This window comes from Cololabis saira, chromosome 19 (assembly GCF_033807715.1).
Source record: "Cololabis saira isolate AMF1-May2022 chromosome 19, fColSai1.1, whole genome shotgun sequence".
In the NCBI taxonomy this organism is placed as follows: Eukaryota; Metazoa; Chordata; class Actinopteri; order Beloniformes; family Belonidae; genus Cololabis; species Cololabis saira.
In genome coordinates this window covers 32,643,754-32,667,439 of record NC_084605.1, presented here as the reverse complement: position 1 = coordinate 32,667,439, position 23,686 = coordinate 32,643,754, and the positions used below count along the sequence as shown (strand labels likewise).

General features: G+C 38.7%; 3 protein-coding genes across 3 annotated transcripts; all 3 read left to right on the top strand.

Annotated features, from left to right (window-relative positions):
• Positions 1-8,218: 8,218 nt before the first annotated feature.
• On the top strand, positions 8,219-11,737 carry LOC133419118 (CD63 antigen-like). The gene is made up of 7 exons (XM_061708132.1): positions 8,219-8,275; positions 8,653-8,841; positions 8,973-9,047; positions 9,237-9,338; positions 11,065-11,205; positions 11,284-11,367; positions 11,666-11,737. The coding sequence occupies exons 1-7, from the start codon at positions 8,219-8,221 to the stop codon at positions 11,735-11,737; spliced, it is 720 nt and encodes a 239-aa protein (XP_061564116.1).
• An 856-nt stretch (positions 11,738-12,593) lies between these two features.
• On the top strand, positions 12,594-16,930 carry pus3 (pseudouridylate synthase 3). The gene is made up of 7 exons (XM_061708260.1): positions 12,594-12,685; positions 13,037-13,457; positions 14,051-14,328; positions 14,407-14,590; positions 14,799-14,908; positions 15,054-15,226; positions 16,527-16,930. The coding sequence occupies exons 2-7, from the start codon at positions 13,041-13,043 to the stop codon at positions 16,790-16,792; spliced, it is 1,428 nt and encodes a 475-aa protein (XP_061564244.1). The 5' UTR covers positions 12,594-12,685; positions 13,037-13,040; the 3' UTR covers positions 16,793-16,930.
• Positions 16,931-17,448: 518 nt separating this feature from the next.
• dcakd (dephospho-CoA kinase domain containing) lies at positions 17,449-22,355 on the top strand. Its single transcript, XM_061707918.1, has 5 exons — positions 17,449-17,695; positions 19,320-19,431; positions 19,812-20,015; positions 20,984-21,071; positions 21,196-22,355. Exons 2-5 carry the CDS (start codon positions 19,320-19,322, stop codon positions 21,479-21,481), a joined length of 690 nt encoding a protein of 229 aa, XP_061563902.1. The 5' UTR covers positions 17,449-17,695; the 3' UTR covers positions 21,482-22,355.
• Positions 22,356-23,686: the final 1,331 nt, after the last annotated feature.

Sequence of the window (23,686 nt, the reverse complement as noted above, 5' to 3'; positions counted from 1 at the left end):
GTATAATATGTTTTATAGCTACCTTATGAAAAGCGCGTTTTCTGCGCGAAGGGGTCAGAGTGTAACTATTTGACACTGCACAAAAAATAATAATGCATGAAAATCAATGTTGCTACTCATCATTGACATATCCCAGGCTGTAATAACCCAAAACAAAAAAATCTACTTTGCATGTAGTATATTGAAAATAATTCAATTTTTCAGTTTTTTTCATCTAAAAACATGGTGGCATCGTGACAAAAACCTGGCATTTAAAGGGTTAAATCTTTAAAAAATCATGAATATTTGATATCAATACTTAGGTCAGATATTGGTGAAAGAAATTAGCTCAATTAAAGTAGAATATAATATTAATGTATAATATGTTTTATAGCTACCTTATGAAAAGCGCGTTTTCTGCGCGAAGGGGTCAGAGTGTAACTATTTGACACTGCACAAAAAATAATAATGCATGAAAATCAATGTTGCTACTCATCATTGACATATCCCAGGCTGTAATAACCCAAAACAAAAAAATCTACTTTGCATGTAGTATATTGAAAATAATTCAATTTTTCTGTTTTTTTCATCTAAAAACATGGTGGCATCGTGACAAAAACCTGGCATTTCAAGGGTTAAATCTTTAAAATATCATTAATATTTGATATCAACACTTAGGTCAGATATTGGTGAAAGAAATTAGCTCAATTAAAGTGGAATATAATATTAATGTATAATATGTTTTATAGCTACCTTATGAAAAGCGCGTTTTCTGTGCGAAGGGGTCAGAGTGTAACTATTTGACACTGCACAAAAAATAATAATGCATGAAAATCAATGTTGCTACTCATCATTGACATATCCCAGGCTGTAATAACCCAAAACAAAAAAATCTACTTTGCATGTAGTATATTGAAAATAATTCAATTTTTCAGTTTTTTTCATCTAAAAACATGGTGGCATCGTGACAAAAACCTGGCATTTAAAGGGTTAAATCTTTAAAAAATCATGAATATTTGATATCAATACTTTGGTCAGATATTGGTGAAAGAAATTAGCTCAATTAAAGTGGAATATAATATTAATGTATAATATGTTTTATAGCTACCTTATGAAAAGCGCGTTTTCTGCGCGAAGGGGTCAGAGTGTAACAATTATTAAAGGTGTCCCGGAGGGTTAAATGCAGTTTTACATTTCATGATTCACACGCAACACGAAATCATTAATTAAATGTGTCATTAATTAATTAAATGCTGAAATAATAAATATATATTTTTACTTAAAATGAATTGTATTTTAATTAATTAATGACATATTTCATTCTAATTTGAATTAATTAATGACACATTTAATTAATTAATGATATATTTCATTCCCAATTTAATTAATTAATGATGTATTTATTTATTTAATTTTGGCACAAAAAATCCTCCATAAGCAGCAGCCACTTACCGCTATTCAAATACACCTGAACACTCCCATAAACACTCTGGAGTATTCAGATGTGCGTTAACACAATGCTTAAGAGGAGAGACGTCACCGATGTTCTCAGAGAAGCAACTGTTGCAGTTTAAAAGTCTGGCAAGGATTTTACGTCCCACGGGACTTGAGTTATTCACAAGTGGAAGGCATTCAAAACAGTCACCAATCTTTCCAGTAGTGAATGTTCCAGCAAGTCCACCTGAAAATCAATCTGAGCAATGTGTATAGAAGTGTATGAAAGCAACATAGCTCTCCATATCAGGCTTAACAGTCTCTACAGCAGGGGTCGGCAACCCAAAATGTTGAAAGAGCCATATTGGACCAAAAACGCAAAAAACAAATATGTCTGGAGCCGCAAAAAATGAAAAGTCTTTTATAAGCCTTAGAATGAAGGCAACACATGCCGCATGTATCTAGTTATAACTGGGGGAAGATTTTTTTTTTCATTATGCACTTCGAGAAAAAAGTTGAAATGTCGATAAAAAAGTCGAAATGTCGAGAAAAAAGTCGAAATGACGAGAAAAAAGTTGAAATGTTGAGAAAAAAGTCAAAATTTCGAGAAAAAAGTCAAAATGTTGAGAAAAAAGTTGAAATGTCGAGGAAATAATCGAAATTTCGTGAAAAAAGTCGAAATGTAGAGAAAAAAGTCAAAATGTCGAGATTAAAAAGAAAGAAAAAAAGGAAAAAAAAGAAGAAAAGGGAAAAAAAGAAGAAAAAAAAGGAAAAAAAGGGGAAAAAAGGTCAAACATTTTTGAAAAAGCTTCCGGAGCCACTAGGGCGGCGCTAAAGAGCCGCATGCGGCTCTAGAGCCGCGGGTTGCCGACCCCTGCTCTACAGACATCCATCCATTATGTAACCCACACATGCTCAAACTCACTCTGATGGGCAGTTTAGAATCACCAATTAGCCTGATATTTAATCTTCTGATCTCCTTCAATCGCTAACCACGCACCACCACCGTGCTGCCCTCCAACCATGATGGCCGTGAGTGTACAATAAGAAAAACACTGAACATGGGTGATTTTCTTTTGAAGGGACAAAATAAGCATCTTCTCTCAAAAGAAAACGTGCAGCACAGAACAATGTTTTAGACAAGACTGAAGTGGAGATGTTGGCCTTAATGTTAAGAAAAATATGAAAGTACACAGCTTTTTTATTGCAGTTTACAGTCATTGAGTTGACCATGAACATCTGTATACCAAGAGTATTTTGAAAGTCAAATATGATGCCAGTTTCTAACAATTAAAGCTTGGCCAGATTTAGATCAGGAAACAGGACAATGACTCTAAACACACCAGCAGATCTGCAAAAGAACGACAGAAAGGGAAAACAAACAAGGCCTTGCAGCGGCCTTGTCAATGTGGGAGCCACACAACAAGTGCAACATTGTGGCATTTAGGCACAGGAAATGACTACTAAGTTAGTGATGGTACATTTTGAATCATGAGGTTTGACCACACACTGCATCTACATTTTGGTTTATATTTGGTTTATATATTCTGTAGAATCACACAGTGATGTCAAGTTTGATTGAAATGGATGACATGATTTCTTACGGAGCTGTGATACAAAAACAAACCCCAAATCAAAACAAAAAAACAAAACTGAAGAATAAACTGAATAGAAAAGGGTGAATTTTTATTACACATACACATTTAGTTCTTCCTTTTTTGCCTTATGTTATTTTCAAGGATTATTGGCAGTTTTTTTTTATTTCTATTGTTCCTTTGTGAATTTTCAAAACCAAATGATCCGGCATTGCTACCTACGGTTAAAGGAGCTGCCGACTGCTGTAGCATAATCTGCGCTGGATTTTTTAATTTGTGTTGATGTTGGTCTGTTTGACATAGAAGCTTGAGAGGTGTGAATGTTAAAAGTTTAAAACTAAAATATTTTACGCCTCAAACCACCAACAGAGGTACTCCAGCAATTTTTAGCGCTTTAGATCTTTATAGATATACTTTTGTTTATTCTCCTCCTTAGTCATTTTCTCATCGTCTCTTCTGTCATTACTTTCTTGAGCATCTCCGTCACCAGCTGTGGCTCTGAGAGCTAGTTTCATGTTGTCCATGTGCATCACACGAATGGTTGATAAAAGTAAGCAAATGCTCCTTCAAATCAAATTGAAGCTAATGTTTTAAGGTGAGCAAAAGCTCTTTGTTCAGCTTAAAGTGGGACCAGAAAGTAATTTTTCTCTCTCTATGTTTTACACTCACAGATGCTGTTCTGTGTTGTGACAGCTGATCTGTTGGCTCAGCTCTAGATTTTCCAATACACCAGATTCTGTGTTGAAAAGAAAAAACTCCCACGAAGAATGGAATAGGACAAGAGTTTATATTGTTCTTGTTTTCCTCCAATAGAGGGATCTACAAGCTTAGGGATTCCAAAATGAGTTGTACTTAAATTCCTTTCTCTTTTGTTTGGCCTATTATTCTGCTGATCAGATATAACAGTTTGTTCATTCCTGATTTCGGAAGTCACACTTTGATATATCTAAGATGTCTTGATATCTATCTAAACTGTCTGTATGCCTCAATTCCTTCTTCGTTTACCCTCTTTTGGTTTTCATACACTTTGTTGGGAAATCTGCTGCATTATTTCTTTTTTCCAGTTAAACTCAAATTTCAACCAATCAGCATTCATCCTCCAGACAATTGCATCACTGAGAGGAGATGATTGGCTTTTTGCAGAGTTGTACGCATCCCAGTCTCTGGCTCTGGCTTCGCAAACGGATCCAAACTAAATCCTAAATTGGCCATCCTGCACCAGGATGTTACATAATGCATTTATCCTAATGTTAACGGCAACACACTCACACAGCCCCACTTCTAGCCTCGACAATTATTCTTATCAGAGGGTAGTCAGTCAAAGTTTTGGCCACATCTTGTGGAATTCAAAACAGGAAAAGCCGAGGGGGAAGGACAATGTGGCCTCTCTGTGACTGGGTATACCAACTATGGTAATGATTTTACTTCCTGTTCTCATGAAGTCCTTCAAAGATATGTCACTTCTGAATAATTAACTGTGCATTCTGTTCCCACAAACTCCCTCCAAGACATGTAGACACCAATAATCAAACACGCCAAGGCACTGGGACAAAAGGCGCGCCTCAGATTAGTGAAGCAAGGCTAAGGCTTATTGATGGATTCAAGGTGTCCTCTACCTATTACAGTTTGCTCTGGTAACTCAAAGCACCAATCTTCTTATTAGTCCATTATTTGTACTCTGGAACAGACTCACTGTAAAGCTATGGTAATTTATTTGGACATAAATGTAGTAATTGCCTTTATTTTCTTTACGTGTAAATATGAGCAAGCAGATCAACCTTTACGGGCAGTGTCAGTGTTGTTAAAATAGATAAACAAAACTACATAAAATTACTTTTTTTTTACGCAAACAAACAACTATGTGTTTATGATTACAGTGATTCTCACAGCAGGCTTGCAATGATCTTGGTATTCGTGAATGTCCCCTTGACACGAAGCAACTTCGACCAGGACCCTAATGGGAAGGATGAACGATTATTTATGTAAAATACTTGTATTATAAAACAAGTTCCTCTCAGTCAAAACTCAGTAAACAAACCACAGTAAGAAACTCTTGACCTCCTGCTGTCTGAGCAGAACAATGTCACTCCTCTCCTCCTGCCAATTAACTGAGCTACTTCTCTCTTAAAGTGACAGCGACCAAATTTCAGTTAAGAATTCACAATGTTATTTTACACAGTACAATCACCAACATGAACTGAAGGCATGATTACTGCATTACTGTGCTTTCTCTAAAATAATTATCTGAACTTACTAAATGAAACTATGGATCTGTATTAATTTACATACAGATTAACTTATATAGAATAATACAACATCTGTATTCTGGTTCCCACAACAGTCTTTTGGAGGTTAAATCATTTTGACTCAGACAAGGACGAACGTGTCTCCTTCATATACACTCCAAGAGCCTGCTGTGATTCATTAATTAGTGAAGAAAAATTGGAAAACAACTTAAATCTGATGCTATATTTAAAAGCGAGAAAAGCAGCATGCCGCCTTGAAGTTTGACGTCTAAGCAAAGCCACAAAAAGGCGAAGAGGAAACACTGCAGGAGACATAGGATATGAAGGCAGAAGAGGATTTGAGGAACAGAGGATGTCCTGGCATCTTTACAGCTGACTGGCGTGGAGGAGTCTGAGCTGCAGCTGAAGGCCTCGGCCTTCATCCAGCCAGCCTGTGGAGTCGGACCAGGTTTTCCTGCAGCTCCCTCAGATCCACATGCTGGCAAAGAGGGTTAGACACTGAGATGAGGATGAAAATGAACTTTACAAACTTCTTCAACAACATATACTGTAATCAGAGGGGTCAAGTAACGAAGTACAAATACTTTGTTACCTTACTTAAGTAGAAATTTTGGTTATCTATACTTTTACTCCTTACATTTTCACGCAATTATCTGTACTTTTTACTCCTTACATTTTAAAAACAGCCTCGTTACTCTATTTCATTTCGGCCTTTAAAAAAAAACTATCCAGTTAAATTGCTCCATCCGGATAGAGTGAATTTGGTTGTGGTTGTTTCAGATGTTCTTGTCCAGTTTTGTTCTTACATCCGTTCCCTCAGATTCCTGCAACTAAACTTGGATGTACATTCCAATAAAGGTTAGGATAAATGATAACATGCCTCTGAAGTTTGACTTTTTGCACCATTACAATACTTATAGGCAACTAGTCATCATATCTCCTGCTCTCTGAAACACATGTTAATGCTCAATAGTACACATATATGGTTCTTTAATATATTTGCATTATACTAAGACACATTCATTTTCAATGGCTTTTGTCCTTAATGACTTTTTTCCCCCTTACATTACTTTTACTTTTATACTTTAAGTAGTTTTGAAACCAGTACTTTTATACTTTTACTTGAGTAAAAAACTTGAGTTGATACTTGATACAGGAGTATTTTTAAACTCTAGTATCTATACTTCTACCTGAGTAATGAATGTGAATACTGAAGACACCTCTGACTGTAATCTGTCCATATGCTGCACCCATGGTATCAAAAAACACTTTGCCAGAGGTTGTCAGTTTAGGACATGACCAAAACATGTGGCAGGGAGTTGCAGGTGATTGATTACATCTATTGCAGGCATCACTAATAAGTTATCAAAGTAAGTTATACAGCACTGAGATGCATTTCTTTTGTTTGGGGTTCACTGTCAGTAAAGTGTCTATCAGGGTTTCAGGGCAGCAGTTAGGGCAGTGGGGAAAAAGGAAAGAGATGGAACCTGATAACTGAAATTCGGATGCGAGCTCTGTAAAAAATGATAAGATGCAATCCATGTACATGATCCTTAATACTGATGATGCCTTTAGTTTTCCAAATTTTAAAAGTTGGGTCAGTGAAGTCAGGATTTTTAAAAAGTGAGGAGAGGATGGTGGGACCACGCAGACCCAAGTTCTTCCTAAGTTGGCTCCATATTTTGCATGAGGCCAACACATTTAGGTTTGCTCTCGGAGAGTCACCGGGAGGGAAACTGGGAGCGTAGGACAGAGCATAAGGAGAGGTGCGAGGTGAGACTTTCCAATTGTGTCCAAGCTGGGGAGAGATCACATGTCTTGTCAATCAAGTACAACATTTTCTACACATTAGCTACCCAGTAAGATCGGCTGAAGTTAGGGGTCTCCGTCCCTTTTGGAAGAGTCAGTCTTTTCAAATGTATCTATTAGAGGCTAGATCATGTTTTTATTTGGTATTTCAGAAAGATTTCCACTGATTCCTTCTTTTCAGTATTTTCAAAGATTTTCACTTTATTTTTTTAAAACTAATCTGTTGCATTAGCACAAAACAGCTTTCAAATCAAAGCATGTTTTCTATGGATTTTTTACAAACCATCTGATGACGTGCTTGTGTATTTTCTTAGTGGTTTTTGAGCACTGTTTCTCCTGTTTTTGTCTTTTCTTTGCTATTACTTACACAAATGCACAGCACAACACATATTTAATCATAAAAACTACACCAACACCAATGATTGACTAAATTGTTGTCTTTGTTCAATGTCTTTACAGTTTTTTTCAAATGTGACATTGCAAAGAAAAAAATTTATAAAATATGGCTTCTATCTTGTGTTCCTGAACTATAAAAGCTCTACGTAGACCCAGTGATCTAAGTAGCTGGGCGAGTACGGAGACCCCTGCATTTCAACAGCAAAATGTCACAAAACTGACATGAAAATTTGAAGAAAAAAAAAAAGAAATGTCAAAATGAGACAAAGTAAAGATATATCAGAGATGATGTTTTGCCAAGGCGCATCAAAACAGCTCCAAAAAGACTTGATTAACAGCTGGAGACAAGAAACAGTCTGTGGTTGGTTTGTGTCTCCTTCAGTTGCTCCTCAGTGCATCATGAGAGTTGAATGTGTGTGGCCGGTATTCCAAGGTTCTCGTAACGTATCTTTGTGCAGAACATGACTGTCCAATCTTTAGATAAGTATTTTGTACAGTATCTGTTTCTGCTATGATGCTGTGATGCTGCTATGCAAAATATTCTTACTGGGGCTTCATGTTCTGATCTGATACAACAATTTAAATGTTATCAGGCTGCTAGCTCATTTCCATGTAGTTATATGATAACCCAACTCCTGGATTACACACTTTTGGTGCTCACACTGTCTCTTTTCACACCTCTGATCAAGTCGAGTCGGTGACTTCTTAGTCTTTTTTGATTAAATTCCAACACAACGTGAAACCTCTCCTTGCTTCAAAATGAGCAGCTGTTGTAGCATCAAATGTTGTTTCATTTTCTTCAATACATTGTTCCTGGTAAGTACATCAATTGTTGTCTTTAATTGCATTTGAGAGTCAAAGGTACTTGTCAGATGTTCTTATGCGGATAAAATGTGAGGTTTTCTGTAGTATCAAGACAATCAGTGTATCATTTCAAACACCCCATATGATGCAATTGTGTCTTCTTTTTTGAGTGGTACTGGACAAATGACCAAATATTTATCTTCCTGCTACAGCGTCACATACAGTTTGAGGATTGCCTCATTCATTTTCTTTCCATTTGGTTCAACTTTACAATGATTTATCTTTGCAGGGGACTGGCATTGGATCAGCATCAGAATTTGGATCTGTGCATGTCATGCTGTTATATAAAATACAGCATTAATGCTGAGTTGTTCAACTTGTTTTTCCAGGCATCCGGCATCATCCTAATCATAATCGGAGCACTGCAGTACTCGTCTTATTCACAAATCGGAACCATTATAGGGCAGGGTTTGTCTGAAGTCGTGATACTCCTCATCACTGTGGGTGTCATCATAACCGTGGTATCCCTGCTGGGTCATTTTGGAGCATGGATGAATAATCCATCCATGCTGTCTTGTGTAAGTAGCATCTGCTCCTGTTTAAGTCTGAGGTCATGTCCTTTATAGGTGACTTTATTTATTGCATTTATAGCTTTTTTTTTTAAGGGAAACTAAACTGATTTCTTTCACTCTGTTTCTTCATGAACTAGTTTGTCCTGCTCCTGATAGTGATGATCATGTTTGAGATAGCCATAGGAGCCGCCTTTTATGTATTTCGCAGCAAGGTGAGATACTTTTATCTTCATTTAAGGGGATTATTCAAACAAGATTAAATTAATCGATTTAATCAAGACTGAAAAAGAAAATATCTGATATCTGAAGAGATAATAGAGGTTACATTCCTTTATTTATGACTCTAGGAAAGAAAGTTCTAGGAACCTCATAGCAATATTTTAATATTATTTCTCACGCAGAATCTCCTGCAGACAGCTCTCACTATCAACTCCAAAGCACATGAAGTGTTCAATCAATACAGCCCGGACAAAAGACACGCAATCAACAAGATTCAGGAAAAGGTGAGATGCAGACCCGAATGTTTTGTGTCTGAGTGTGCTCGGTATGGGTGGACTTAGCAGATCATTTGAACCAAAAAAGGAAAAGAAAGACTGAGTGATGGGTTCAGCCCCTTGCTGCAGTTGCAGGGTTGGGAATTTGATCCTCAGTGTCCAAGTATGCATGTGAAAAACACAAAATACCAAGGTTGCTCTTAATGGAAGGCAAGAACATTCGATGGCAGCTGAGAAACATATTTTAAAGTTAATTGTAGAGCCATGAAGGTTAAAAGGCTTCATCTAAGTGCTGGAGCACTTAGGATATGATAAACCATCAGATATCCAACTAAAGACAATGTCATGCCGCCTGTAACCAGTTGCCCACAAAGATATGCATGAATTCCTATGATGTTGATTTCATCTGTTTAACTCCATGCACAACAGTCTGCACAAATCCCTCTGAAGATGTCAGCATGACACCTAACAGGTTATTTTTGTGTATGGAGTATTTAAGTATAATTTCAAAATAAAATGTAAAATAAAATGCTGACATTGTACATTTGTGCTAAGAAGTTTGCCCTGAAGTTTATTAAAAATCACAAACATTTCTTTCTATGTCTTATAATAAAATTGAGGAAACTTTTTATGTTTTAGACCAGTTATTATACTGGATTTTTTTTTTCTTTTTTTCTTTGAGGTCAAACGTTTACATACACTAAATTAACTGTGGACTAATAGTTTTCAATGGGTTAACCGACATAATTTGAGTTAAGTGGAGGCAAATCTGAGGACACTGTCAGACCCAAGTGTCCCCCATAACATCAGGGCAAAATCAAAAAAAGAAACCAAACAACACATCGGGAAAGGAAATTATAAATCGTCACAGTCTGGTTTCTCCTGAGGTGCGATTTTCCAGATCTTAAGGGTCCCACTTTCATCTATTCAAAAGATAATGTGCAAACTACTGGAGCACACGTCCAACTTAACACTGTAAAAAGGCTGGATGAAACCAGGAAGAGAGCATCTTCATCCCCAATTAGTGCCCTCTGTAGCGATTACAGTTTGCAGATGCATATGGGAACAAAGATCTGAATTTAAGAGGGACTTGTAGTCTGATTAGGCTAAAATTGCACTTTCTTATTTTTTTTCTTTTTCTTTTTCTTTTTCTTTTTTCTTTTTCTTATTTTTTATTTTTATTGATTTTTCCCACAAAAATACTGTAGATGCACATACAAAACATGGCAGAACTGTGAAATGCTCAGGCATCCAAGCCCCCATTTTAGCCCTCCCACCACCCCCCCACATACAACAAGTCAGGTTGCACAAAGGTAAATGCCGTGTAACAGTAGATGGTACATCATTCCTGGAGCAATAGAAAACAAAAACAGTAGCTGGAAGTCAGGTTTCAGTTCAAGGCGAATAATGAAGTGAGCTGCAGAAAATACATATGAAGGAAAGCAAACTTATCTCCAAACATACCCTAAATAATCCATTCTTATTTTTTAAGGAAAAGAGAGGACGTTTGCAGGCCTCTGAACACCATCACGAGTCAATTTCATTCTTCTGTAATAATACATATGAGAAAAATCCTATCTAAATGTGAATGCAGGTGAAAATTTGGAGATGGGTGGGATGGGTGCTTTTATTTGAAAGATGATAAACAAATCAACTGCAGCATCTCTCATACAAGATCTTTTAGAGTGCATGTCCATCTTTTAAAGTCCCAACTGTATCATTCCTGTGGCTGCAGTTCCACTGCTGCGGTGCAGAAAGCTCCACTGACTGGTCCAAAAGTGAGGGCTGGGAAAACCATGACGCCGTGCCAGATTCCTGCTGCATCACCAAGACTGCAGGCTGTGGGCTTGTTGTGGACACTAATATACATACGAAGGTCAGGTGGGAAATTGCATCTTAACGTTTTTAAACCATTTTTGAGATCAATAGGTCAGGACTGTGTTCTCTCCCAAAGGGATGCATCGGTGCTATCAAGAGCTTTTTGACGAAGAATTTGTTGTGGATCGGTGGTGTCTGCATCGCCCTTGGAGTTACTGAGGTAAACTGCTTTTATAGGTCTTTTGTTCAATTTTATGTCAGATACCTGTCTTTTATATTGGAAAGCAAAGCCAAAATGTATCATAAAGGCTTTAACAACTGAGTCAACAACTAAAAAGAAAAAGGAATGCCTCAAAACTATAATTATTCATTCCACATATGTAATGGTATACAGATATCTGCCAGAGCTTCTTAAATTTAGATTTGATTGCATTTTGTTTTGATAGAAAAAGTAACCTTTGGGGACATATCTTTGATTTCATTTTGCTGCAGCTAACTTAATCTTTTGTTTGATACAGGTCTTTGGAGTGTTCCTGGGTTTGTGCTTGTGTGTGAAGATAAAGGGAACGAACTATGAAAGCTTCAGTTAATCCAGTGTCACAGTCATCTTCACCAATAAAAAAACAGCCTTGATCTTTATTATTTGCTTTACCCGAACGCTTTATTGTTCCCAGATCGCTTCCATATATATGATTACATGATGCTTTAACGCCCTACAGATCCTTACTTGCTCTCTGGCTGCATAATTTTCAAAGAGGTTTCTCATAAAGAAAAGAAGTTTGATTCGTTGAGATCTAAATATTTGGAAACATCTCCAGTAATAGTCTGAATGTTTTTCCTTTTCACTATGAATTTTGGTCAATAAATATTAATTTTTTGGGGTGATGTTGTGTGGCCAAGTTTATTTCAAAGTTTAATAGTTGAGCTTACGAGAACTTTTCTGACCTGCCATGAAAGCTGGCCACTTTGATGAAGAACTTGGGTGGGCCTCTGCACCCTTGAACTTTGCTTCAGTTTGGTTCCTATTATGCAAATCTAGGCAGTCAGATTAACATTTTTTATGATGAGCAATTCAGTAACTCTTAAATAATAAATGTCAAAGGCAGTTCACTTTATGCAGCCCATTTTCCTTTTATTTTATTGTGTTTGAGTACAATGTCATTACAAACTAAAATTCATACATGCAACAAAACCATGAGTTTTTTTTTTTTTAATGTTTTGAGTTGTGATACTCTGGCTATTTAAAAGTTTTTTTTGAGAGGCTTTTTAACGTACACATTAAAGAGTATAAAAAAGTCACGGCGCTTAGCGTTTTACGATTTCATCTTGTTTGTACACACCATGGTACACACCGTGCCTTGTATGAGAGGGTGGCTTAACTACATTTCCCAGAAACCCCCAAAAGGAAACGCGTCCTGTCGTTAAATGTGCTCGACTCTCCTCTCCGCGGCTAACCCACATCAAAACACATGTGAGCAAGCAAGTCGTACAACAGTGAGATTCGGAGGATCATCAAAACACTGAGATTCAAAGTAAAGGTAAAAGGATATGTATTTTGATAAAGGCGAAAACTTGCTCCATTATGAATATTGGTTACCTTTCCAAGTAAGCTAAAATGCTGCAATGAAGTTTACTCGTAACAAACTCCAGCTTGTGACCTGAAATAGCTGTTTACTAATTTACTTTGACGTTATAAAGTAAACAGCTGAAGAACTGATTGTATAGACAGCTCACATACGCAGTTTATGATAGTAAGCAAGCTAATTTGATACATAACACCTCGTTTAAGGGACCTTATTTAAGGTCCCTTAAATAAGGTGTTACCTCTTTAAGATCCCTTTTTTTTTTTTGCTTACAAATTATGTTTCTTGTGTCCTTTTTTATTCAAGCACCATGTCAGATGCTTTAACCCAGCGTATAAAGGAGTTGGAGGCAGAGCTGGAAAGGCTCAGGTCCCTGCTGAAGGAAGGCAGAGCAGATGACACTGAGGTGATGTCCAGTTCGTCTCCTCAGGAAAACTCAGACTGCAAACCTGCTGATGGGGACACGAGCACCAGCAGGAAAGAGAGGAAGAAATCAGGCAAACAGCGTCCCTTTGACTTTGCTGCACACCCCCGGCGCCATGTGGCTCTGCGACTGGCTTACCTGGGCTGGGCCTACCAGGGCTTTGCTGTTCAGGACAACACAGACAACACGGTGGAGGCCAGACTCTTTGAAGCCTTGCTGAAGACCCGGCTGATTCAGGACCGGCAGAGCTCCAATTATCACCGCTGCGGGCGCACCGATAAAGGAGTCAGTGCATTTTCACAGGTGAGTTCATTAGGGGTGGGTATTGGGAAGGACCTCACGATACGATACGCATCACGATACTTGAGCCACGATACGATACAAATTGCGATATCCCGATTATGTGATATATCGCGATATTCTACATAGTTCACCGAAAAATGTAAAAAATGCATTACACATCTTAAAATCCAAGTTGTATATATGTACATCAGATGATAGTGATAATGTATTGGACAGACTGAGTCAAAACAATGTAATTCACTCTTTCCATTTTAATTATACAACATATTTGCATGAAAAAACACACTGAAACACAATGAAAACTGCAGTGTTTGCATTATTCTTAGATACGAAATACTCAAAATAAAATGCAGTGTCTCACCCACACTGAAATCACAAAATAAAGTGCAGCTAAGGGTGGGCAAAAATATTGATACGGCAATATATCGCGATACATACATTGAATATCGATATCGTATCGGGAGACTATGTATCGCAATACATTGCCGTATCAATATTTTTGCCCACCCCTAGAGTTCATACTTTTATGAGACGGTGCATTAATGAGCAGTTTTGTCTTGCAGTAACTGGAAATTTGTTTCCCCCCTCTGCAGGTCATAACTATCGACTTGCGCTCCACGCAGTTTGGTGGAGGACTGGGCGTCATCGTACCTGCAAATGTTGACGTTGACATCAAATCTAAAAGCTCTGCCTCTGAGGTCCCGTATGTGAAGATGCTGAACAGAGTGCTGCCGCAGGATATTTGCATCTTGGACTGGGCTCCGGTGGCAGAGGGCTTCAGTGCACGCTTCGACTGCCAATCCCGCACGTACCGCTACTACTTCCCCCGAGGATCTTTAGACGTAGAGCTGATGGCAGATGCTGCAAAAAGGTTGGTGAAAAAGAGACGCCGTCATGAATCTTGGTTTCACACTGAAATTCTGAACTGAGACCGGTTTGGCACCAACAGATATGAAGGGACTCATGACTTTCGCAACTTGTGTAAAATGGACGTGGGCAACGGCGTCCTGCAGTTTGAGAGGACCATTTTGTCAGCTGCAGTCAAGCCTGTGCATCCTCAGCCAACGTCCAGCACGGATCAGTATGATCTCTACATGTTTGAGATTAAAGGATTGGCTTTCCTTTACCACCAGGTACTAAGAGATTATTACCTAGGGTACAATTTTTTTCAACAGTAAATTGTTCAATTGAAGTATTTGTGTTTTTAAAAAGTATTAAGTAATAAAAACTGGTTGAGATATTTGCATCTCTGGCAACTTTTTGTGGCACATATCATTTTGACGGAGGCGTATCTGTGAAATGTAATTATTTCTTCAGTGAGTTTCCGTTTGTCTTGCGCAGGTACGTTGCATGATGGCAGTACTGCTTTTGATTGGGCAGAAGCTGGAAGCACCAGAGATAATTAATCATCTCGTGGATGTAGCGAATAATCCCAGAAAGCCCCAATACAGGTGAGGAGACTGCTGTTGCATCAATTCTATGGCTTGTGAAATAACATTAATGGATAATAATTAGTAACTAAGGCAATTGTATTAGTTGCTAAATTCAGCAGTTACATCTGTAGTAATGTGTGTTAATATTCTGTTATGTCTTCAGCATGGCGGTGGACTACCCTCTGGTGTTGCATGACTGCCACTTTGGAGATCTGAGCTGGCAACGGGACGCAGAAGAGGTGAAGCACGTTCTGTCGTCACTGCAGCAACACTGGACCCAGAGTGCAATCAGGGCGCAAGTTCTGCAGGGGATGGTCCAAGATTTGGAAAAAAAGGGTGAGAAGCTGATGGAGATTCATGTTGGGGTTTTTTTTTTTGTTATTGTTGTTGTTTTAAATGTGTCAAAATCAAGGGGTGGCCAACATTTTTTATTTATTATTATTTTTACAATTTTTTTACCTTCTATTGAACCATATTAGCTTTAAGGCAATAAAGTTAGAACATGAGCACAGCCTACCACCAACCCTCTTTTTTTTTCCTAATTCTTTCTAAAACAAAGATGATTTCTACTTGTATAAAAGGAACCATGTGTGGTTGTATCAGAGTTATTATAGATAAATAATCACATTAAGTGACAAAGATTTTTATGAAACAAAAAATGAACAATGCAAACTAAATAAAAGGAATGTAATATTAACTCTGTCTCCGTTTTCGTTTCATGCCTTGTTGTTTTTATGTTTGGCATGTCATTTTTCTATATACTAAATTATTTTTTTTTCTATTTCTAATTGCTCAAAGCAAAGAATAAAGGGGTTTTGTAATATATGGCATTGTTGATGGGATTCTTTGATCCTAGATGTTTATTTTTGTTAATATCTGCAAGTCAACACCTCTAAAACTAACCAATTTTTCAAAACTGAAACTACTGATGTGCTTGTTAAACTGACTAAAACTAAACATAAATAATCAATCAGAATAAAAATTTTTAAACGTTTCTGTATTTATAGTGCATCGTGAAAATTAACGTGATAATATTTTTTAATTTGTTGGGGTTTATGTAAGAAGATGCGTGGAAGGTGCAGTCAAAACTGCGTACGGCCTGTTTCTGAGTGGATTTTTTGATGCAGAGGCACAGAATGTGGAGATATTTATGTTTTAGGGGCATGATGCCTAGATTTAGGGAATTCTTGAATTAATTTTATTTATTTATTTATGGTTGTTCTTCTTGGTGTTTCTTCTGCTTCTTCTACTCCTCCTCAAAGTCTGGGTCCTAAGTTATACTGTGTGTCACAGGATTTTGAAATGAAATACCAACATCATCTCGAAATCCAGCCCGACAGTCAGAGGAGGTTAAGTTTACCTGAACTTTGGCTTTTCTCTGAATCGTCTCATTAAGGGTGACATTCTTGGTCATTTGAGTTGGAATACGTTTTCTTTTGTTGTAAAAATACTTTATAAGAATAATTTTAACTTATTGAAAAAAGGTCTTTTTGTGCTTAAGTATATTTTCCTCAGCTAATGGGTACATGTTAAATCTATTTTGAATACGAGTCGGCCATCATAATGAGAGTAGACCCAATGAAATAAAAATGTCCTCAGTGATTTGATAAAATGTGTTACTTCTCTCCATCCGCAGGCGGCGTGTCCTCCAGTCATTGCTGTCTGGTTGAAGGCACCAAGCAGAGGAACTACCGACCTCTGCTAGAGCGCCCGTGCTGCGAGAGCCTGGAGTCGAGGATAAACCACTTTGTCAAAAGGGGTAGACTTGAGCGGGAGGAAGGAGAGAATGGAGGAGAAGTGATCCACAGAGGAAAAAAATCCAAACATTGCCACATTTCCTCTAGTCTGCCTGAAGCACCAGGGACACCAAAACAATGTACTGATCACAAAGTGAACGATTGATATGTTTCACCAATGAATGGATTTTATTTTTTTATTTTTTTGTTATAATCTACATCTTATCACAATGTTTTCCCATTATGTCTGCTTTTGAATCTTGCAGTCGATTGTTTTGCTTCAAAATAAACGTGCTGTGGGAGACATGGTTGTTTTATGAGTTGACACAACCAGCAAGAGGCGGTGTCGTGCCAAACAGTGACTGCCTGCCAGAATCTGATTTCTTCTGATTTCTGGCCGCGGGAGCGCGCACAGCAGCCCGTTGAACGATAGCGCTAAAACGTCAGATTTTCAGATTATGAAGCTCAAGAATGAGATCAAGTCATATTTAGGTAGAAACAACTTTTCATTAATTGTATTTGGCCTTCAATCAATTTTTGACAGGTGAAAATGCCTATTTTGTGTTGTAATGGTCCTTTAAAAGAGTTAAAAGCAATCCTGTGAGCTCTAGTGTTCAGATTATGAAGCTCAAGAATGAGATCAAATCATATTTAGGTAGAAACAACCTTTCATTAACTGTATTGGCCTTCAATCAATTTTTGGCAGGAAAAAGACCCATTTTCAGGGGAGAAATCAGATTCTGGCAGGCAATCACTTTTTGGCACGACAGCGGAACCGTTTAGGCGGAACCGTCAATGCTAGAAGGAAGAGGTGCAAGGTCGAGATGATTTTGCGGTTGCTCTCGTCAAAGCTGTAGCTGTTAGCAGTCAGCGCTGCAAATCAGATTTACAAACAGTTATTCAGCCCCGGTGCTGTCTACTATCTGTGAATCGGTCCACAAATGTGACTTCACTGTGTGAACATGACGGTACAGTCGTTCGGCTGGTTGTTGGCGGTCGACTGGACTTGAGGGAGACATTAGTGCGGCCCGGATCTCTGCAGGAGCTTTAATTACTGAACTCTTTAAAGGTAAAACAACAAACACACGCACTCGGGGTCTCACTTTAATGACATTTAATCTGCTAACAGCCACTCACAAAGCGCTTAGTTCAAACGTTACGGAGCTGCTGCATCTACATTACTTTTATATGCAAATGTGTTCAAGAATAAATGAAGACTTTGATTATTTCAACCAGTTAAACCAGTTTGCTAAACTAGTTACAGCTGATTCATGAAGTGCATCCAACACATTAACTGTAGGGGGCGTGTTTAGGCTTGCATGTTTAAAAATAAAGCTGAAAACTTTGATAGTACACGTTTTCTCTTTCATTTCATGAAGGTGTTTGTTCGTTAAAAAAATGCCTGATGGATTTAAGATTTTAGTCCTCAAATGTTGTTTGGTCTAGACTCTAGAGCAGTGTTTCCCAACCCTGGTCCTCAAGGCTACACTGCCCTGCATGTTTTAGATGTTTCCCTGCACCAACACACCTGATTCTAATTAAAGGTCCTCATTAGCTTGTCATCAAGGTCTGCAAAACTCTGTTGATGACACAGGTACTTTTATCACGGTGTGCTGAAGCAGGGAAACATCTAAAACATGCAGGACAGGGGCCCACGAGGACCAGGGTTGGGGAAACACTGGTCTAGAGACAGTGTCACTGAGGAAAAAACAGGAGGCAGAGCTGGAGGCAGCAGAGATGAAAATGCTGAGGTTCTCTATGGCAGGGGTTTTCAATTCCGGTCCTCGGGCCTCCCTGCCCCTGCATGTTTTAGATGTTTCCCTGCTTCATCACACCGTGATACAAGTGGCTGTGTCATCAACAGAATTGTGCAGGCCTTGATGACAAGCTAATTAGGACCATTAATTAGAATCAGGTGTGATGATGAAGGGAAACATCTAAAACATGCAGGGCAGTGGGTCCCGAGGACCGGAATTGAAAACCCCTGCTCTATGGGAGTGACCAGATAGGATCAGGAATGAGGACATCAGAGGGACAGAACGTGTTAGAGCATGGGTGTCGGACTCCAGTCCTCGAGGGCCGCTGTCCTGCATGTTTTAGATGTCTCCTTGCATCAACACACCTGATTCTAATTAATGGTCGTCACCAGCTTGTCATCAAGGTCTGGACAACTCTGTTGGTGACACAGCTCCTTTTATCTCGGTGTGCTGAAGCAGGGAAACATCTGAAACATGCAGGAATGCGGCCCTCGAGGACTGGAGTCCAACACCCTTGTGAGGCTTTGGAGATAAAGTCAGACTGAGATGGTTCATGTCCAGAGGAGAGATGGTGAATATATTGGTAGGAGGATGCAGAGTTTTGAACTGCCAGGCAGGAGGCCCAGAGGAACCAAAGAGAAGGTTTATAGATGTAGTGAAAGAGGACATGAAGGTAGTTGGGGGAAGAGAAGAGGATACAGAAGACAGGCTCAGATGGAGGAAACTGTTCTGCTGTGGAGACCACTGAAGGGAAAAGCCGAAAGGAGAAGAAGTCCTCAAATATAACCCCCTGCCCCCAAACATACACTGTCTGTTTTAAATGTCTGTATTAAAGTCCTCGATCCCCTCTGCGATACACAGAATGAAGATTTCTTGTTGTAAATTTGGACTTTACTGATGTTTCCTGAATGCATCATTCTCCACTTGTGCCTCCAGATGTACCTGGTGGGGCTCACCGGCGGCATCTCTTCAGGGAAAAGCGCGGTGTCTTCAATGCTGCGGGAGCTCGGCTGTCCCGTTATTGATGCAGATGTGGTGGCCAGGAAAGGTAGAGTTGACGCTCCGCCACAAAAACTCCTGTGTTCACAGCTAATGCAAATTCAGGCCAAAAGTGTCATCCCCTTCAAGTCTTCTCCAGGCAACTGTCTCTCAGATAAATTGGGTTCATTAAGATAAACGCTTGCAGAGAGTGTATGAATCATGGGGGATTTCACTGCTGATGGCAGGAATGATGTTTTACTTCTGTGGGGGAGGTAAAGGTCACTAAAATGCACAGCTGCATGCTGGAAATAATGTTGGGTATTACAGAAATGACTTGATTGTGCTCAGGTGTGGACTCTGTTCCCTCCCTTTGTCTCATAAGTTACTGAACTATTCAGTTTTCTTGTTCTATTCTTTGTTTGATTAATGAACCTTTATCATTGGCAGTCGTGGAGCAACACACCCCTGCCTACTCCCGCATCGTCTACCATTTCGGGCCAGAGATTTTACTCGAGAACGGGGAGATCGACAGGCAGAAGCTGGGCCAAATCATCTTTGCCCACGAGGAGAAGAGGCGGCTGCTGAACTCCATCACCCACCCAGAGATTCACAAAGCAATGCTCCAGGAGATCCTGTTCTACTTCATCAGAGGTCAGAGAAGAAGGAAGTTAGGCTAATTTAGGATTTAAACGAGGAAAAAACTGCAGATAATTCACTGAAAAGTGAGCCGATGTTTAGGAATGAAGGTGGAGAAAGGATTTTCTGTAAGATAGACATAAGAGAGATATGAAGATACAATTTTTACTTGTAGTTTTATTAGGGCTGGGCGATATGGACCAAAAGTCATATCTCGATATTTTCTAGCTAAATGGCGATACTCGATATATATATTGATATTTTTTGTGTGCCATAATTGGGGTTTCCCCTAAAGCATTATAGCATAGCATCTCTGTTAGCATCTCTGTTAGCTTTTTTTCTGAGGCAAACCCTTAAAAAACAGTCAGTTTTAATACAAAGCCTCGTGCCAAATGTCACACAGGTACATTTATTAACAGAGGTCTGCACAATATCAAAATGTATAAAACAAATGAAATAAAAATAAACTGACTGCATATATAGAATAAAAATGCTTCTTGAATAAAATAAAACAAATATCCCTTTCCTGCATAACAATTAAATTAAAATACACTGTGCAATTAATACAATGTAGACAGTAACAGGCAGACTTTTCCACTGAGGTTGACAGTTGTGCAAATAACAAAACATTTGTGCAAATCTCAAATAAAACATTACAGTCAATTTGTCACAAAATAAGCTATATCAAAATCATAAAAAAAAATGTAAAAAAAGTTTTTTTTTTTTTTTTTTTAAATCGATATAAACGATATTGTCTCGTACCATATCGCGTTTGAAAATATATCGATATATATTAAAATATCGATATATCGCCCAGCCCTAAGTTTTATCATTACATGCATTTATTCTTTATCATCTCAAGATGGAAGTGTCTTAAAAGTAAACAGCCATGCCCTGCTTCTTACATGTATTGTGTTACTGGTGTTTTTGTGGCGTGTAAATGTGCTGACACTAATTGTTTGGGCCTCGTGATTGCTCCCCAGGGTACCGCTATGTGGTGCTGGATGTGCCGCTGCTCTTTGAAACCAGACGCCTCACTAAGTTTCTGACCCACACTGTTGTAGTTTACTGGTGAGTTTTCTCAATTTCCATTTCACGTTTAGTCAATTTTCATATATCAATAGACTTGATTAGACACTAGAGTGTACAGGCTTCCCCGGTAAAACAACATTAAGTTGTTTTTGCTCTTTTTCAGCGATCCCGCTACCCAGCTGCAGCGGCTGATGCAGAGGGACGGCCTCACCCAGGAGCAGGCCGAGCAGCGCGTGGCCGCGCAGATGCCGCTCAATGAAAAGCGCGGCCTGGCTAATCACGTTATCGAGAACTCTGGCAACCGGGAGGACACCCACCGGCAGGTCCTGCAGCTCCACACCAAGCTGGAAGACTCCATGGATTTCCTCTTAGTGAGGGTCCTCGCCATCACTGCCAGTGCTGGTTTGGGCGGGATACTGCTTTACGCAGCCAAGCTGCTCTTGTCCTAACAGAGCGAATGGGACAAGGAGAAGTCAATGTTTTAGTCTAAGATACATTGCTCGGACGCAAAGCTGTGAGAAAAATCAGGCAAAAATAGTCTAACTGTAGCTATGTATCTGCCAGCACAACAGTGTGACAGGCTTTGTTGGTAATTAACACAGATCTGCATTACTTACAAAACTCACTGAAAGACACGGTTTAGTTTGAAGGTTTTTATGTGCAATTTCAGTTGGATTTTATCAGACACACGATAAATCATTAATGAGATAAGGATAGAAGCTCAGTTTCAAGAGCAAAGCTTGTAATTGAAAGACTGTAAATGCTGGCTCAGTCTTTATTTTGGTGTAGCAGTCAAGCAAGGCGTCACTGAAATTGTAAAAATGTTATTTGGCCTTTTTACACCAGGTTTAATCATCAAAATTAGAAGACTATATGTGACGATTATGCATGTTGAATCATCTGCTTTTAGAGAGAAAATGACCAAGTCATTGGAGTAATTCACACCAATGCAGATATTCAGAAAGCACCTTTTCCAATTGTTTTACACCCCCTCCACCCCTCACCCCCCTCCCCAGACATGAGTGTGTTTTTAAATTGGCTTTAAAGCCATTGCTATAAATGAAACTCGAGAGCTGAACAAGAATGATGTGATGCAGACTTTGTGATGACTGTTTAATGAATATATACGTCAGAATGTACTAGACAATCCGTTTGTACTGGGAACAGTAGGAATTAACAGATTAGAATATTTATCACTGTATTTTCTTACACTTGAGCTGTCCTCTTTAAAATGTATGAGTTTTTGTTTTCTCTTTGCACACTAAACCGTTTGTAACCTTAAATATAAATGGCAGTACCACTGTTTTAAAGCAACAAGTGGAAGATTGTGTCGGTGCGTCAGTGTGTCACAGGGTGTTTGAGTTTTTCTGCTCTGCGAATGGAAGTTTGGGACATCATGACGCCGTTTCTTACGTTCATCTGGTGACGGCTGGAGGGTTTCTTTGAGCTGGATGCAAAAACAAAAAGATTTCCTTAGTGATTTTTAAAATTTTAAATATGCACCCATAATTAATACACAGTTTATTTAAAAAAAGAAAAACACACTGCATTACTTAGCATGATTATCAATAAAGTGTTTTGGGGGAAGAGTACCACTTACCATTACTGTTTTAAAACAAGAAAATAGACTTAAGTCATAAGTTATGTAAATGTGACTGACCTGAAAAAGGTTTAATAATGTAGAATTATTCCAGCAGAATTAGACTGTTGTTGCAGATGATCAATAGACCTGATTAGATTTCTTCTGCCAAGGCCAGATGAGCAGCGGTGGCTCTTTCCTACTGTGGTTTTGGTCAGCTACGACCACAAAGATTTGCATTTGTGGTCACATTGTTTGATCATGGGTGAAGAGTTTATCTCTTTACCTAATTATTCAACGTCAGAATGAAATAGTCCTTTTCTGCTGCAGATCAATCAAGTTGAGGAGGGCTTTTGCCCCTGTGAATAAGTTAAAGCATGGAAATGATGGCAAATGTGGATCAACATTTAAAATCTTTTTTTGCAATTGCATTTTTAAACTATTATAGCATAGATGCCAATTGATATACAGTTTGCCTTTCATGACATTTTCACTGAAGGAGGACAAGACTGAATTTTTACACAAATGTTCTCTTCAAAGTTACTTATTCAGAGATGAGGTTTGTATTTTAGAATATAAGTGCAGTGTAAACATGAATTTAAGGCATAATGGCTGAGTTATCCTGAAAACACTCAAATACTACAATTCCAGGGCAGGGGTCTTCAACTCAGGACCTCCCTCCTGCATGTTTTAGATGTCGCCTTGCAGCCACACACGATTCTAATTAATGGTTGTCATCAGTGTGTCATCAAGGTCTGCACAAGTCGGTTAATGACGGTAATTTGTATCGGTGTGCTGAAGCAAGGAAACATCTAAAACATGCAGGATGTGGGTCCTGAGGACCAGGGTTGAAGACTACTGTTCTAGTGTACTACAATACTATAGGGTTTGATTTCTGATTCTGATGGATGAAAGGACTGAAGTTCAGATCTCAGATGTGAAAAGCTTAAAGAGGCCAAACTTCAGACTTCCTTCTCCGTTATTTGATGTCTCAGGCTACATCAATTTTGGGATTCATTGTAGACAACGGTTTTTCTTTTTAGCTTTTTGGTGAAGTAACCTACATCTTCTAAAC

Bases quoted from the DNA above. Each gene is read 5' to 3' on its own strand.
- LOC133419118 (XM_061708132.1), top strand. From the start codon at position 8,219: ATGAGCAGCTGTTGTAGCATCAAATGTTGTTTCATTTTCTTCAATACA. The intron at 11,206-11,283 runs GTCAGGTGGGAA...TCTCTCCCAAAG, and splicing joins ACACTAATATACATACGAAG to GGATGCATCGGTGCTATCAA. The intron at 11,368-11,665 runs GTAAACTGCTTT...TGTTTGATACAG, and splicing joins TCGCCCTTGGAGTTACTGAG to GTCTTTGGAGTGTTCCTGGG.
- pus3 (XM_061708260.1), top strand. From the start codon at position 13,041: ATGTCAGATGCTTTAACCCAGCGTATAAAGGAGTTGGAGGCAGAGCTG. The intron at 14,591-14,798 runs GTACTAAGAGAT...TGTCTTGCGCAG, and splicing joins TGGCTTTCCTTTACCACCAG to GTACGTTGCATGATGGCAGT. The intron at 15,227-16,526 runs GTGAGAAGCTGA...CTCCATCCGCAG, and splicing joins CCAAGATTTGGAAAAAAAGG to GCGGCGTGTCCTCCAGTCAT.
- dcakd (XM_061707918.1), top strand. From the start codon at position 19,320: ATGTACCTGGTGGGGCTCACCGGCGGCATCTCTTCAGGGAAAAGCGCG. The intron at 19,432-19,811 runs GTAGAGTTGACG...TATCATTGGCAG, and splicing joins AGATGTGGTGGCCAGGAAAG to TCGTGGAGCAACACACCCCT. The intron at 21,072-21,195 runs GTGAGTTTTCTC...GCTCTTTTTCAG, and splicing joins CACACTGTTGTAGTTTACTG to CGATCCCGCTACCCAGCTGC.